This window comes from Convolutriloba macropyga, unplaced genomic scaffold, assembly GCF_964194025.1.
Source record: "Convolutriloba macropyga unplaced genomic scaffold, txConMacr16.3 SCAFFOLD_3167, whole genome shotgun sequence".
NCBI lineage: Eukaryota > Metazoa > Xenacoelomorpha > Acoela > Convolutidae > Convolutriloba > Convolutriloba macropyga.
Genome location: NW_027450198.1, coordinates 12,943 through 29,481, shown reverse-complemented (window position 1 = coordinate 29,481; position 16,539 = coordinate 12,943). Strand labels below are relative to the sequence as shown.

Genomic DNA, 16,539 nt, shown 5'->3' with positions numbered 1-16,539 from the left:
ATTAAATTAAATAGTTGCCAATATTTTTTCAAAAAAAATTCTATGTTCTGAAAAAAATTTCTCATAGTGAAATTCTAGATTTAAAGAGCCTCAATTTGATACCATATATGCTTGCCAGCCTGCCATGTTCTCTACAATGTGGAGCTAGCAAAAAAAGAGGCTAGCATTAAGCTCTCCCATTTTTCCAAAGAAATTGCGTGAAAAACTATATTGAATTAGTTGTTTTTGAATTAAATTAACACCAAAAAAAATTCTACTACATCTATCACAAAACTACATAATAGTTTTATTATTCATTTTGTTGCGAGGAGATCTTCAAATAGGCATCATATGAGGACGTTTTTTTGTTTTTGAGGCCCTATGAAAAATTCGGTTCTTTCCCATTATAGCCCGCCTATGAAATTTCAGCCCCCAAACTGTGTATAAAATTCAACCCTAAAACTGTGTATAACAGGCATAGGTGCGTAACATATGCAACAGTGACAATAGTATTAACTTTACAAAAAAAAGCCTCTGACAAAGTTTGTGTTATTAGAAAAACAGCAAAACGGTGGAGATATTAAGGGATTTTTCACCGTTCTGCACCCAGATTGTTATGCACCCCCAACCCGATACAAAGCAAGTGTTATAGCGGATCTTTTCCATTTGTGCCCCCCCCCCCCCCCAGTACGTTATGCGACCCCCAGTTACAGAGCACATGCCATTACATAGTAAATCATCATGTAAAAATATGGCACGTGCGTCTGGGGGTTGCATATAATATGCGCCCACTAAGCTGGGGGGCACAAACGGAAAAGATTCTTTTTTTGGTTTTCCTGAAATGTTTATGGTTAGTTAGTGTTATTACACGACTGTTTGAGTCGTTTCGAGTATTCTGACGGCTATATTTTTTGGATCTTTTCCGTTTGTGCCCCTCAGTACGTTATGCGACCCCCAGTTACAGAGCACATGCCGTTACATAGTAAATCATCATGTAAAAATATGGCACGTGCCTCTGGGGGGTAAATATAATATGCGCCCACTAAGCTGGGGGACACAAACGGAAAAGATCCTTTTTCATTGAGAAAGAGGGGGCGAAATAAAACTAGGATCACTTTTTCTCTTGCAGACTTATCACATAGTAAACCATAATGCTAAACTATAACACGTGCATGTAGGGGTGCAAATAATATGCAAACACTAAGCTGGTGGCATAGTCCGAGAAAATCCAAAATATGTTTTTATTCTGGTGGTTTTATTAAATTTTGTTTGTCAAAAAGTAACTCCATAAACCGTTTTCCCGCATTCATTCAGAGCTGAACTGATGTTTGCGCTCTCTATAGCCTTTGCTTTCCCGGATAAGAAAACCAAAATGGACAAATTTTCCAATTTCGGGGCCCATACATAGGCCTGGAATTAAACTTTAAACTCTCATTTTTTTTTCAGTACCACGGTTTCATATCACGTACATTGTTGTTTCAAAATAATTTCATCGCGATCTTAGCCACATTCATATCGAATTTTTCAATAGAAGTCAGAGACTTTATTATAAAATTCTGTAAAAAAAAACTTTGCATTATATGAAAACCGATATGGCGATAGAAAAATTGTATCACTCCTGTATTTTTGTCCGACATTTTGAGCCAAAAGGGTACTTTTAAGACAAAATCTAATCGAAGTTTTCAACAAGGCCCGTTTTTCTTCAAAATCGTGGTCTTTTTGTCCTCAAAAGTTAAAAAAGTTTCAAGATCTAGTCTCTATTTCTTTGTAAATGAAAGCAAACCTGTGCGTACACGTTATACTGTTAGAACGTGACAGTTCCATTTGTCATCTAAAAGTCCAATTCTGTTGAATTTTATTCCATCCGCTTTTTTCGAAATGATAATTTATATCATAAATCCTCAGTTATCAAGTTTTTAACAAATTTTGTTTTGCTCAGAAATTTCTAATGCATGGGAAGCATTATAGAATCATGATAAAACGAGCAAAATTGAAGTTTCTCTCCAGCCAGTTTCTCTCCTTGAGACGATAAAAAGTGGCTTGATGTTAGCAAAAATGACTTACCACCAACATGAAACAAGTACAGCATTAAATCTATTGAAAATTTTTGAAAAAAAGTAATTTTCATTAGAACGTTGGTTCAAATGATTTGCACGAATATATGATTTTTTCGTAAAATGTCACATTCATTTTTATTTTACGTAAACTGATGTTAAATGTTTGAAATTATGAAATATCTTATTAGAGACAAAGAAAACTAGTGTTTCCAAATTGCATCCAAACTTGCCAACCTGTTTCAAATTTTAAAACAAAGATTGTTGAAAAGAAGTAATATTCTTTGATCTGGTTCTTGATGAAGGTTTATTTAATAAATCATTTGAGTTCAATAAAAAATCATTCGTCTTATAAACAATAATTTTGAAACGAAGATTGTTGGAAACAAGTGATTTTTTTAGATCTATTCCTTTGTGAACCTTTTTATAAAAATCATTTTGAAGAAATGGTCATTTGATAGTTATTATATTTATTTTTTTATCCAATCAAGATCATGAGTTTGAAATTGGTGTTCGCAATTTTTCTATATAAGAACATAATTAGTTATGGTTATTATTTTTTCAAGCCACAAACAAACACAAATCGGAAAAAAATTGTGTTGGCGTGTATCCAGCAATGTTTAATTTCACTGAATTTTGTTTTTGGTCAATGATCATTTTTCAAATTGAAAAAAAAAACAATTTTTATCCGAGAGTCAAATTTTCCCTGTTTTTTTAAGCTCTTCAAAAAAATTTTAAATTCAATCCTGTAAAAATTCACTTGCTCGGTATTTTTTTTCTGTTTAAGTTTTTTAATATGATATCTAATTATGAACATGATAAAAATTTGGAATGTCAAATAAATTAAAGAATAGGCACACCAAACAATTATTAAAAATTGTCTTCAATCATGGTAGTTGCTCAAATTATTGAAAAAGAAAAACAAAACACACAACAAAATATTCTCAATTAAATTTGTTGCACTCATATTGCACCTGATTATGAATAAGTCCTTTTATTCTAAATTTGCTTTGTTTGTTGACTCACTGGAATACCTTATTCTTAAGCGTTTTCTTCATATATAGGTCTCTGATTAATTTTTTTCTGACAGTTTTCTGTTTCTGTCAGCCCGGATCACTAACTAACTTGTTTGCAATTAAAGAAGAGTTACATTCGTGAGAACCGAAAAATCTATGAAGTCATAGTTTTCAACGTTTCTAGTTCTCATGCATTCCCCTATTCAATCTCTTAATATCTGTTCTTGTATGCTAAAAGTATGCCTAATGGTTCCCAGGCTTGAAGTATTTTATTGTATGGTAGCTTAATATCCTATTTGACGCCAAAGACACGGTTTGCCAGACAAATAGGCCACAATTGTCAGTGTTTGAATTTCAGTTCATCATTTTCAGAAGCATTTTTTTAAAATGGTATCTTTATATAAAAGAACCCAGATTTATCAATGGGCAATTAGTATGTTGTTACCATTTAGGACACAATTTTGAAACTCAATTCGCTAAATCTTTATTTATGATTTGGTTCAATATTCAACTGAATTGTTCTCAAAAAGATTTATACAAAAAAATTAACGACAAAAAATTAAAAATGAGCGCACTTGCAAAACTGCATCTTTTCGTCTTTTACAGTTTAATTTGTTTAATTTACTTTTACACTAAAACTTGTAAAAATTTGTGAACGTAACGTTAACCGAAATAATATTGGCAACGCTCAAAATTCCATCGTCTTTTTCAAAAACAAAAATTTTCAAAACACAAAACAAACAAAACTTCTCAACTAAAAGAATAGATAGCTTATCTTAAAATGTCATTGAACATTCAATGAGCTTGTTACTTTTGAGACTAAGTCTTAACACTATAAAATAACAATAAAGTCAAGCGGAGTTTTAAAAAATTCACAAACAACTTTGCGAAACAACAGTGTTGAAGCCAATAAATTTATAAGATAATGAACTCGACAATTTTGAATATCCACTTCGGTCTTCATTGAAAACCCTCAAGTTTTTTAAGTAAAAGAAGTAACTAAAAACGACAACAAAAAGAACGACAAACATCGAAGACTATCTAAAACTCAGAAATTTCTTCTGAAACAATTTGATTAAGCCCTAAAGACAATTAAAATGTTTGACGAACAGAGAATTTTTTGTTTCGTTCAACAGAAAAAGTAACAAATTTCCTCATAAAAAGCTGAGTTACCAAAATGATACCAAAATGTAAAATACGAAAAAGCTGCGTAAACCAGCGCAAAAAGAGAAACGTTGAAGAAAACTATTGTTTTTTGTTTTTTGAAAAAAACTACTTTGAAAGTCATTAAAAACATTTGCTACATACAGATATTAGTCATTAAGTGCTCAATTATATTTCTGTAGGTGGCCATTAGGATTTTTTATGACGCAATATTTGCTTTACGAAAACAAAAAATGACAACAAAGACAGGACAAATTTTAGAAAAAAAACTACCAAATTCTGCCATAGAACGGAGTCACAGCCTTATAACTTTTAGTTATAAAAAGCAATAAAAAAATCAATTGCAAAATTTAAGCGCTTTTTTCGTTCAGATTTTTCAGTAACAAGACCAGTATTTAAAGAAACAAAAAAATTAGCAGCATAAATGGGCAATTTTTCAAAAAAAATCAAAACATTTTGTATAAAACTCGTAGTACCAAAACCAAGAAGCAATTATTTAAAACAAACCCAAAAAGGAATAATTTGGGTCTTATGTGAAAAAACTTGAACAGTATTTACTGAGAATAATCTAAATATTGACACAAATCAGATAAAAAAAGACAACCTAAATAAATCACTGAAATTTTCTTAAAGCATTTATGCTCGATGTCATAATAGACTTTAGATAACAATCGCAAGCTTTATATAGTTTCACATAAAGCTCTCAGAGAAACCAGTTCATAAAAACCATTAGGTATTTCTCTGAAATCAAACTCCATGTACAGTCGGCCTCGTTTTTACGTAAATGGGGCTGTCATTAATTGAGCCGTGTATGGAAAATTGTTTCAAAAACTAACATAATAAACACTGAGGCAAAATATTTTCAAAAAAAGCAGCGCATAATTAAATTTTAGAAACTAGAAATTGTAAAAATCCATGATGAGATCAAACCTATCTTAAATTTTGGCGCTCCCCCCAAAAACCAATCAATTGTTCCAAATGTTTGTGAAGTAGCTCACAGGGTAAGTTAGTGATTTCAAAAACAAAAAATTGATGTTTTGTATAACTATTGAGTTAAATTTTAACTTTATTAAAAATTGTCTTCAATCATGGTAGTGGCTCAAATTATGGAAAAAGAAAAACAAAACACAAAACAAAAAATTCTCAATCAAATTTGTTGCACTCATATTGCACCTGATTATGAATAAGTCCTTTTATTCTAAATTTGCTTTGTTTGTTGACTCACTGGAATACCTTATTCTTAAGCGTTTTCTTCATATATAAAAAAAGGACAACCTAAATAAATCACTGAAATTTTTTTAAAGCAATTATATTCGATGTCATAATAGAATTTAGATAACAATCGCAAGCTTTGTATAGTTTCACATAAAGCTCTCAGAGAAACAAGTTCATAAAAACCATTAGGTATTTCTCTGAAATCAAACTCCATGTACAGTCGGCCTCGTTTTTACGTAAATGGGGCTGTCATTAATTGAGCCGTGTATGGAAAATTGTTTCAAAAACTAACATAATAAACACTGAGGCAAAATATTTCCAAAAAAAGCAGCGCATAATTAAATTTTAGAAACTAGAAATTGTAAAAATCCATGATGAGATCAAACCTATCTTCAATTTTGCCGCTCCCCCAAAAACCAATCAATTGTTCCAAATGTTTGTGAAGTAGCTCACAGGGTAAGTTAGTGATTTCAAAAACAAAAAATTGATGTTTTGTATAATTATTGAGTTAAATTTTAACTTTATTAAAAATTGTCTTCAATCATGGTAGTGGCTCAAATTATGGAAAAAGAAAAACAAAACACAAAACAAAAAATTCTCAATCAAATTTGTTGCACTCATATTGCACCTGATTATGAATAAGTCCTTTTATTCTAAATTTGCTTTGTTTGTTGACTCACTGGAATACCTTATTCTTAAGCGTTTTCTTCATATATAAAAAAGGACAACCTAAATAAATCACTGAAATTTTTTTAAAGCAATTATGCTCGATGTCATAATAGACTTTAGATAACAATCGCAAGCTTTATATAGTTTCACATAAAGCTCTCAGAGAAACCAGTTCATAAAAACCATTAGGTATTTCTCTGAAATCAAACTCCATGTACAGTCGGCCTCGTTTTCACGTAAATGGGGCTGTCATTAATTGAGCCGTGTATGGAAAATTGTTTCAAAAACTAACATAATAAACACTGAGGCAAAATATTTTCAAAAAAAAACAGCGCATCATTAAATTTTAGAAACTAGAAATTGTAAAAATCCATGATGAGATCAAACCTATCTTCAATTTTGCCGCTCCCCCAAAAAATCAATCAATTGTTCCAAATGTTTGTGAAGTAGCTCACAGGGTAAGTTAGTGATTTCAAAAACAAAAAATTGATGTTTTGTATAATTATTGAGTTAAATTTTAACTCAAGAAGTTTTTTATAGGCCGTCTAATTTCAACTAGCGCTTTTTTTGAAGAATACGGAAACTCTGTCTGCGGTTTTTAGGCCTCAGCTTGTGGCAAACGTTTACAAAATGTATTAAAAACCATATTTTGTGCCATTTTTATTTTAAAAAATTCGACAACTTCAAACCTCGATTACTCCTTGTAAAAAAATAATATTAAAAAATCTTTTTAATTCCATATTCTACATTATACGTGTTTTATAATGATGCACTCACAACTCTCTACAATGATTATATTCATCGGCCAAAATTGACTGAACAAAAACCCATTTGAGTTTATAGTTCCTCCCTCCCCACTAAAGTGGGGGTCGGAACAATAAAGGTGAAAACTAACTGTTAAACTGAGAGACGGTTACTGAATGTAGTTTGCGTTAGTCTAACGTAAGCAAGTCACTTGTAATCATACTTAAATAGAAATTGGTCATCAAAGATTTATATAGGCCGTCAAAAACGATTTAAAATTATACACGATCTGTCAATTTATTAACAAATGAAAAGTAATTAAGACAACCATTACATAACATATCATCAGAAGCCTGTCATCATAGCACATGTCATTGGAGGATTCAGATAATTGCTCATCCTCAGATCCTAAGAGGAACAAACAACTTTCTTGGTTTGTTTGTTGGGTTTCTTCAATTATAGCCCCATCTCCCACCTCCCCCTCCCCAACGTCTACTCCGTATACTAACCTCCCCATGCCCGTAAGTATTCTACAATGGGGCTATATGTCGTCGTTAGGGAGGGGATAGTCCCTATTTGGTTGTCTGTCTGTTTGTTTGCTTGTGTGTTTGCTTTTTTGTTATCTTCGTGCAGAAGATTCAGTTTGCTATTATTTGTTTGCACTTATCCTGACGAACAGTTATCATGTCCAAATAAATCCCATTGTCAGTTAAAATCTTCTCAAGCGCTTCCACATCCGACAAATCTGGATTGTGGTTACGTGACAAAACCCACGCCAGTTCCAGTTTGTCAATTTTGTTTGCTTGGCAGTAGTAAACAACCATAAAATCATCAGAAATATACAAAACAAAGTAGTTTGAGTACACACTAGTCGCAGAGTAGGCAGTGTTCAGTAGAACATAATGATTTCGGGTGTATTTTCCGTTGATCAGAAGTTTGCCCTCGTGACCTTGAGCGTGTTGTGTTTGATAAACGCTGTTCCTCAGAAAGCTCCGGTCTACTTGAATTTTGGTCACTAAACATATAAGTAATCGATTTTTACATATTGTATGCAACCACTCGGCGTTTTATTGCGGCTAGAACTTACTCGTGCCAAGATACCAGCGGATGTGAGAAACGCGCTGAAGGTGCAAAAATTATGCTTGAAATGTGTTGAAAAAATTAAATGTTCTGTGGAACAATGTTAAGAAAATACAACGTTCAAAAAATAAAAGTTCATAATGTTAGGCAAACATTCTGAACAAAAATTTTAGCCTTTTTCTGTACATTTTTGACAAAAATTAAGATAATACATTTTTAAAGCAAACTAAATTCAGCGCTTTAATTATTATTTTTCTTGCATAAAATTTACACATTTCTCACATACATTGAGAGCAACCTTTTTCCTTTGTCAAATTAATTCTAATTATAATTTTCAAATTAATTATATTAATAAAAAACTTCAAAAAACCTAATTCACCACTTTCAACACATTTCTTAACTAAGCCCCCCCCCCCCCCCCCCCCACACACACACACACACACACACACACACACACACACACACACACACACACACACACACACACACACACACACACACACACACACACACACACACACACACACGCACACACGCACACACACACACACGCACACACACACACACACACACGCGCGCACGCACGCACGCACACACACACAGTTCACAAATCTTTCACTTCAGTTCTTATGCATTTTAAAACTTTCATAGAACATAAATTCAGAGCTTCTGTACACTTTTTCTTAACAATATATATTTTTTCACAAAAACTCAACACCTTTAAACTCCATTTAAGCATCTCTTATTCATTGTTTTATACTGTCAAGGAAAAACATGATATTTCCTCAACATATGAATACCATCCGAAAAACAAAAAAAATTTGAGTATGTTAAAAACATAAAGGCATGCGTGGAAAGAAGGAAAATCAAGAAGTGAAGATCTTTTGAATGATATTAATTGAATGTGTGTATTGAAATGAAAGTCTAATGAAATTTACTACAGACTGTGGAAATTGTTGCACCGTATGTATATAACAAACCAGGAGGCTCAGTAATGTGCATTCGCACATAATGTTCCGACCGCGCTCATCCACAATTTTGACTTAGTTATCTATACCAAATGAGATAGAAAGCTTTGAAAACTTGAGAACTTGCTGTGCCCATTTAAAAAGACCCTTTGAGCTCAAACCACTGTATATATATATACATTTATATATATATATATATATATATATATATATATATATATAAATGTATATATATATATATATATATTTATTTATGTATATATATATATATATATATATATATATATACATACATATATATATAATACAAAGTCATTAGAGGGCCAATAATACCTATCATTAACGAGAGTAAGAGACAAGACAAACAACAAACCTAATTAAAAAAAACAAGCATTACGTAAGGCCTATACTCAATTTCTATCTATATAATTAGCTTAATGAAAATGTCAAAAAGGCATCAGATAAAAACTTAACTAAACCAATAGATTTTCCTTTTACCTAAAAAGATAAGGGACTTGTTTTTTGTGAGAGTAACTGACACGCGGACCGATAACAAGCAGACGATACGTTCAAATTTTCTGAAAACAAGTTCAAGGTCATGAAAACCGTTAGCTATCAACTGAATTATTTGGATGGCTTCCATTATATCAAACTTTAGGAAGCCTTTGAAGCATGTCATTATGCAAAATGCCATACGGATACAATCCGACCAAATACAGTCAAAAATTTTAAAAAACTCAATTCAATTTTGCGAGGAAATGGAATCGAAGCCTATAATATCATAAATTATTCAATAAAAAAGTTAAACGGAAGCGATTCCGCTTTCTGCCAGCGCCATTAATATGATACATGGCTTTCCATTCAAGTGGTATTACAACAAGGCAGCCAAAAAGAACCCCTAAAATGAAAAAAAGTCCAAAATGTTAAAAATTGTGAAAGTTCAAAAGATCAACACCAAAAAACCATTTTACAGATTATGAAAACAGCAAGGACGACTCAGTTTCTGATTAATTTGAAATTGATTGAAATGGGGCCACTCTCATTGCTGAGAATGCGTAAAAATTTGATGGCAATATTACTAAAAGTTATAAATATCAAAAACAAAATATTTTTTTAAAACCAGAGGTGACAAAAACCGTAAGCTTTCTCTTAAGAAATATTAAAAAAAATAACTTGTTACTGCTGAGAAAGCCAATTAAATTTTTCGTATGTCAGACTAACTCAAAAGCTATCAAATTAACAACGAATACAAGCAGAACTCAAAAATTCACAGACAACTTTACGCAAACGCTAATGAAGCGAAAGAGCCAGAAGTTTTTGTTTGAAAACATCTTGTTTTGTTTATTGGTTTTCATTAGCAAAAGGATTTGACTTGTCAATAGTTGCGCATTGATTGAAATTTACTATGATTTGTTACCAACTTTTAAAAAAGGCGTGCTAACTTATCAAAAAAGTCCATCACCTCATTTGTAATCCGACTATATTTCGATGAGTATATATTATCAGCAACTAGAACAAAAGTGGTTTTGTTATTGCTTAGACTCAATCCTCAGACTTAAACAAGGACATCAAAAGCAGGCAAAACGCAAGACACAAAACAAAACGTCGGAGCGAACAAACCATTAGCTTTACTCAAAAAAGACAATATCTTTTAGTTGGACCTAATTTTTACGTAAATGGAACCTCTTAGTTATTGACGCTTGAAAGGATAACGAAATCGCTTATAGTTGGTATGAAGAAATTCAAGAAATATTTTAAAAAGAACAGACTCAAAATACAATCCAAAACGTTTTTCATTGCAAAAACCAACGATGAGACCAAACCTAGCCTTGGTATAGCTGCGCGGCTGTTAACAAACGCAATTGTTCAAAACAGTTTTGCATCAGTGTTTTGGCAAGTGAGAATCTAAATAAATGGAAATTAAGTGTTTCGACTCTTTTGAACGTTAGCTTACTTTCCGTTGTTTTCATTACATTATTTGTAAACTTTGACTAAATTTTGACCAATTTTGCTTAAAATATGACTAAATCGTTAAAGAATGGTCTTCAAATTGTCTCATTGGTCTTCCGTTTTGGTCTTCGATATAAATTAGCGTAAAGACTGCTAATAAGTTGGTTCTAGAACACAGTCTCGGTAACCACAGATAAAACGGAGCCCTTTTTGTAGTAAACGAAAATTGTGTCAGCTCTTTTTATTTCTCAAGTACCGGTCAAATTGGACAAAGTGTGCCAATTAAGCATATTTACTGTCATTTTAGGCAAAAACAGTTGGTTCAGACAAATCAAGAACACTCCTATATTTTCAAACTGAAGACCAATGAGACTATCTTTAACAATTTTGTCATATTTTAAGCAAAATTGATCAAAAGTTAGTCAAATTTTACAAAGAATGTGATAAAAACAACGGAAATTGAGCTTACGTTCGCATAAGTTTAAACCGCCGTTACTAGTGGGGAAAACTAACTAAAAAAATGATGGAAGCCTACGCTTGACAAATTTTCTGATGATACCACTCACAACTCTGTAGGACAAATATATCAACGGGTGGAAATTGACTGAACAAAAAACCAGCTGAGCATATAGTTCCTCTCCCACTAAAACGAGTCGAAACAAAAACAAAGTATGAGAAACTGCTGAAAGTGCAAAAACATACATGAAAGGAATGTGACAAATAAGTAGTTATATGGCTGAAGGTCTTAAAATTATGTGAGGAATGGGGTAAAACTTTATTATTAAAAAGCAGGCTTTTTAATCTAGAAAAAAAATTCGATTAACCCGATAAAGCCATTTTCTGCAACAAATTATTGGCCAACTATGTTATATTCAAAAAGATAAAGTTTTGGCAAGCGAATGTTTTCTTCAGTGGTATGTCTTGATTGGTTTCACTTCAACAAATTTTAAAGGCGGAAATATTCAGATGGAAATGTTGCCTTTTAATGCAAGTAAAATCTTCAGGTTCAATACATTCGTATGGTTGTTTCTTGCGTAAAATTCGTTGTCAAATGAATTTCTCTTTTCTGTCAGTTTTTACTTTCATTCTTTGTACATATTAACTTTAATTTAAATTATCATTAATTTGTCCTCGACCAATTTAAAATTGGAGTTTAATCGAAACATTAGTATTGCAATTGGATGAAAAACGTAGTCTGTAATTTGCTGATTAAAATGCAGCTAAAGGTCAGGTCTTGTAGTGATGAAAACTGTAATATGATTTCAAAAAATTAGCAATTTTCAGCTAATTTTGTACAATTTCTTTAAAAAAATGCTGCTTGTTCATTTTGAACTTTAGTTTTATTGGGACACTTTTCCTCAAACTTTAATAACATTTGAGCAGCTCTAACAAATTTTGCGAATCTTTACCACATCATACAAACTGCATGTGACATAGAAATGATCAGGAAAAAGATTGCAGAAAACATGAGGCCCCAATATGACCATATTTATTGTTTTTTCTCTTTTAAAGTTGACTGTTTTGCGTAATTGTAAACAATTTTTGATACATTACGATGCAGAGGTATACCCCAAAATTTCCGCCTTAGTAAAATTGGCTCGAAAATTAGTTACATACAATGAACGAAATTAGATGACCTCCTTTGTATCTTACTTTTCGCAAAAGGGGTTCCACCAATTTTGCGAAATAAAAGAACATTCGGTGCGAAAAGTAGGTAACAAATCTTGTAGTACGTTTCCGTTCAATTTAGGTCTCTATTATTCTCGCGCATTGTGAGCATGCAATAAGCACTTTTATAAAGATTTAATTGAAGCTTTCAAAGCTTTAAAGTACTTTAAATACATGCAACCACAAAAACTGATTTTTTCCGAAAAATCCCTCGCACATCAAAGGCTTTGTATATCAATTTGGGACTGGCCAATTTTAATAAGTAGTAATAAATAGTACTAATAAGTAGTAATAAGTAGTAACAAAGTACTATAAGTAGTAGTAAAGTAGTAATAAAGTACTACTAGTAGCAATAAGTAAAGCTTAACTAAATAAGTAGTAATTAATTTAGGCTTAATTGCAGATTATATGCGAAATCGAGCTACATTGCGTGCGAAAAATTGATACGTAAATTGAGCGGATGCGTGATACAACTCGCGCGAAAAATAGGTTATTGAGTTTGTACTTGTATTTGGCGACTAAAATTAGGACACTTTTGCGAACACGGGATACGATATTACCTTCCATTTTGCCGGTTCCTGCTAAGGTAGCTATTTTCCGCAATATTGTACCACTTTCAATGTATTAACATAGTAAAAACGAACACGAGATACAGACATCGGGCATATCTGCCGTGACGATTTGGGTATACCTCTGCACTGTAATGTAGTGAATCTGCAAATGAGAACCCAAAAATTATATGATTGTTTCATCAGAAAGGAACTGATCAGTTGATCATTGGCTACATCGCAGAAAAAAAATATTATTTATCTTGATAGATATTCACCTCAATATGTGTAACTATCAAATTGAAATTCATTTTCATTGGCAGTCTAAATCTATTTATCATTAATCATAAAACAAAAAAGATATTTTGGGACTAAAAATGTTGAGCTACCGTAGTTACTGCAGCTTAAAATACCTATTTACTATTTTTCAAACTTTCTGGGTCTATCTTTGGAAAAAAAAGTGCAGCTCTTCCTTTTCTTTGTTATTTTTCTCAATTCTAATTTTTTTTCTAAGTCAAGTTCTAAAGTTTTGAGGCGAGAGAAAGATCTACAGAGCAACTTCTAGCAGTAGGTAGCACTGCAAACTTCTTCCGAGAATCTCTATCACTTGTAATAGATCTAAAAAGAACTATAGACTAGAATAAAAATAAGTCTCAAAATGGAAGAAAAAACTTTGTATAATATAACCTAATATACCGGTTTCTAATCGGTCAAATTTGGGCACTTAACTTGAAACAGCTCAGATTTTTCTCATTAACCACATACTCCCTTTATCGTTTTTTTTTCAATTGCAATTAAATTGATCGAATAAGGAGCAATAGCTTCGAAAACAAAACGATTTTTTACTATTATAAATAATACATTTTTTCTCAAGCTGTTTACACTGATTGTATACAAATTTCCAAAAAAACCGTTAAAACTCGATAGGACATCAACAGGTCGAAAGATCTGAAATTGGTGCCTTTTTTCAGGCGTATACAATAGCTCTTACCAATTCGATTACGAATCAGAGTAATGTCCTGAATGCTGCATTGTTCGTCATTTGTAATCGAGTAGTTTGCCCGTTTTATTTCATACCATCGCCCGACTATCCTGCTTGAAATTATCCATTTTCCCAAATCCTGAACACAAAATCCGGATGAATAATCTGTTGAAACTAGCTCAAAAATAAAACAACATAAAAATTGAGTAAATAAGAAGTATTTTCGCATCTTGATTCGGCTTTGGAAATTTTGTTGTTAACTAATTTGCAAGTGAACCTTTTGGTTATAACTACGAACAAGCGGATCAGATTGTAGTAATTTGGATGTTTGTTTACATTTATTTGCTTGCTTTTCCTATTTAATATCTGAGTTCGTGAGCATTCAGTTTTGACAATATGGTACCAAAACAGTACAGCCATATGCTTTTAATTCGCAGTTTCCAAAGACTAACACAATTGGGCAATATTACTGCTTTATAGTCTCTATAAAACTCATCTTAAGATATCAATCAACACGAACGATCAAACCAATCGAAACAGAATAACCTAGGGGAGGGGACGAAATTGAAAAACATGAACAACTAGAAGAAACTTTTGTGAATTACTTAGTTAATGCAAAGATAGGTATTTTCAAACATGAAAAAACCGTGAAATACTGAAATATTCATCTTATTCAAATTTGAGGGTATTAGGTAGTTCTCTTGCAAGAAGTTGTATGCAAAGAACATTCTAACTCTTAAAGGTTTATTTCCACCTCTTGATTGCCTTGGTTTGGAACGCAGGGTGTTTTTTGTCACTGATCGTGTTAAAACCTTCGTTTTGAGCTCAGAAAAATCTAGTATTTGCTCGGACGTATGTTTTCCGATTTGGAGAAAAAAATAAAGATTGTGATAAATAGAGCTTGAAGACCGTAGCATGTTGTGACTTGATCATTATTTCTTAAAACAACACCCATGGACGTTTAAAATAAATTGATCCTATGATTCATTTCTGAGCTTCAAAATAATCAGTTAAAGTATTCTCCCACGTGCTTCCATAAAAAAATTGCGATTTATTATAAGGCCTTACAATTTGATCATTTGTTCCCGGGAGAAAAAATGAAGAGCTTGATAAACCACTCCGCAAAACAGATTTAATTTTCTCTACAACAACTTAAATGTGTGATTTGAAATCTAGTTTACTGTTCATACAGAAAGTATTAATGACTAAAAACCAGATGCCCCTAGTGGCTCAGAATTTTCATACCAAAATGCATCTTGACTCATTTTGATATATTTAAAGTTAAATGTTTTTTTTACAACCATGTGTTAATAATTTTTTTCGTCTTCTCTCATACTATTGGAATGTTTAAAACTGTTATCGAAAACCGTATTGTCATCTGCAAAAAGCATATACGGACCAGACTCAATGTAGTCATTCAGCTCTATTTTTTAAAACAAAAATAAAAGAGGACCCAAGAAAGAACCCTGAGGAACCTCGCATGAGGTGTCAAGTATTGTAGATTTGCTGCCATCCTGTGCAAAATACTTCAAATGATTAGAAGAGTAGTTTTCTAAAATCTTGAACATTTTCCTTTGGGACCCATAGCACAATAGTTTTTCAAAAGAAATTAGTGATCAATAGCCTGTTTTAAGGCTATAAAACGTTCAGAACAGTAGTTGCTCTTGTAAATAAACCCCAAGTGAACTCAGTGAAAACTGCAGAAGCATGCACAGAAAATTATATCCCTACGGAAGCCAATCTGCATTGAACTTAGTGGGCAGTTTCAACTCAGTATTTTGTCATTGAAGTTCATCTTTCAGCAATGTAGTAAAAACTGAAGCAAATTACTTAGATGTTGGTAAAATAAAGATGGTCTGGTCTGACGGTCTAAAATCTGATGGTTCAACAAGTGAACCAGTCGTATGGAGAAGTTGGAGCATCGCAATTCATAAACCTGATTTAAAATTCTACTGAAATTTTGTTGAATAACTTGGACAGCGGCTGACCAATGACCGTAGCCGATAATTTTGCCGAAATATACTAAATTTCAATGTCCAAGTTAATTTTTGTTCTTACGTTCTCCGAAATTTTTTTCGCACAAATTTTGAGGCGACTGAGTAACAAAGAAAATATAGTTGTTTTAAATTTTATGTTTGAGGGGGCTCCATATTTTTCAGCAAAATTTTTCTTACGTCTACGAAAAGCTCAGTAAGTGAAGACGTTAGACGAAAAAGTTTTTTTGTCATTGAAAATTCAATTAAAAGCCAGGAGCAGAATTTCTGGAGGACTTCCACTAAATACTTTGTCGTCTAATATCTTTTTTTTTTTGAAATCGTGGATAGGATATTCGCCTTTTTTGTATCCTCAAAATTTTATAGCGTTGAGTGTACACATAAATCTAAGTTTATCTCGCTTGTTTATTGCAAGTTTAGTGCTAAAAATAAAACAGCCAGTTTATTGTTTTTTATTGATACCTGAACGAAGGAGCTAAACTGTCGCGAAACGCTGAAAAAAGAAACA

The 16,539-nt window shown here is 32.2% G+C and overlaps 1 protein-coding gene across 1 annotated transcript; it reads right to left on the bottom strand.

Annotated features, from left to right (window-relative positions):
- Positions 1 to 7,342: 7,342 nt before the first annotated feature.
- On the bottom strand, positions 7,343 to 14,345 carry LOC142355703 (uncharacterized). The gene is made up of 2 exons (XM_075407781.1): positions 14,047 to 14,345; positions 7,343 to 7,856 (listed from the first exon to the last, which is right to left on the bottom strand). Exons 1-2 carry the CDS (start codon positions 14,264 to 14,266, stop codon positions 7,480 to 7,482), a joined length of 597 nt encoding a protein of 198 aa, XP_075263896.1. The 5' UTR covers positions 14,267 to 14,345; the 3' UTR covers positions 7,343 to 7,479.
- Between the last annotated feature and the right edge of the window lie 2,194 nt (positions 14,346 to 16,539).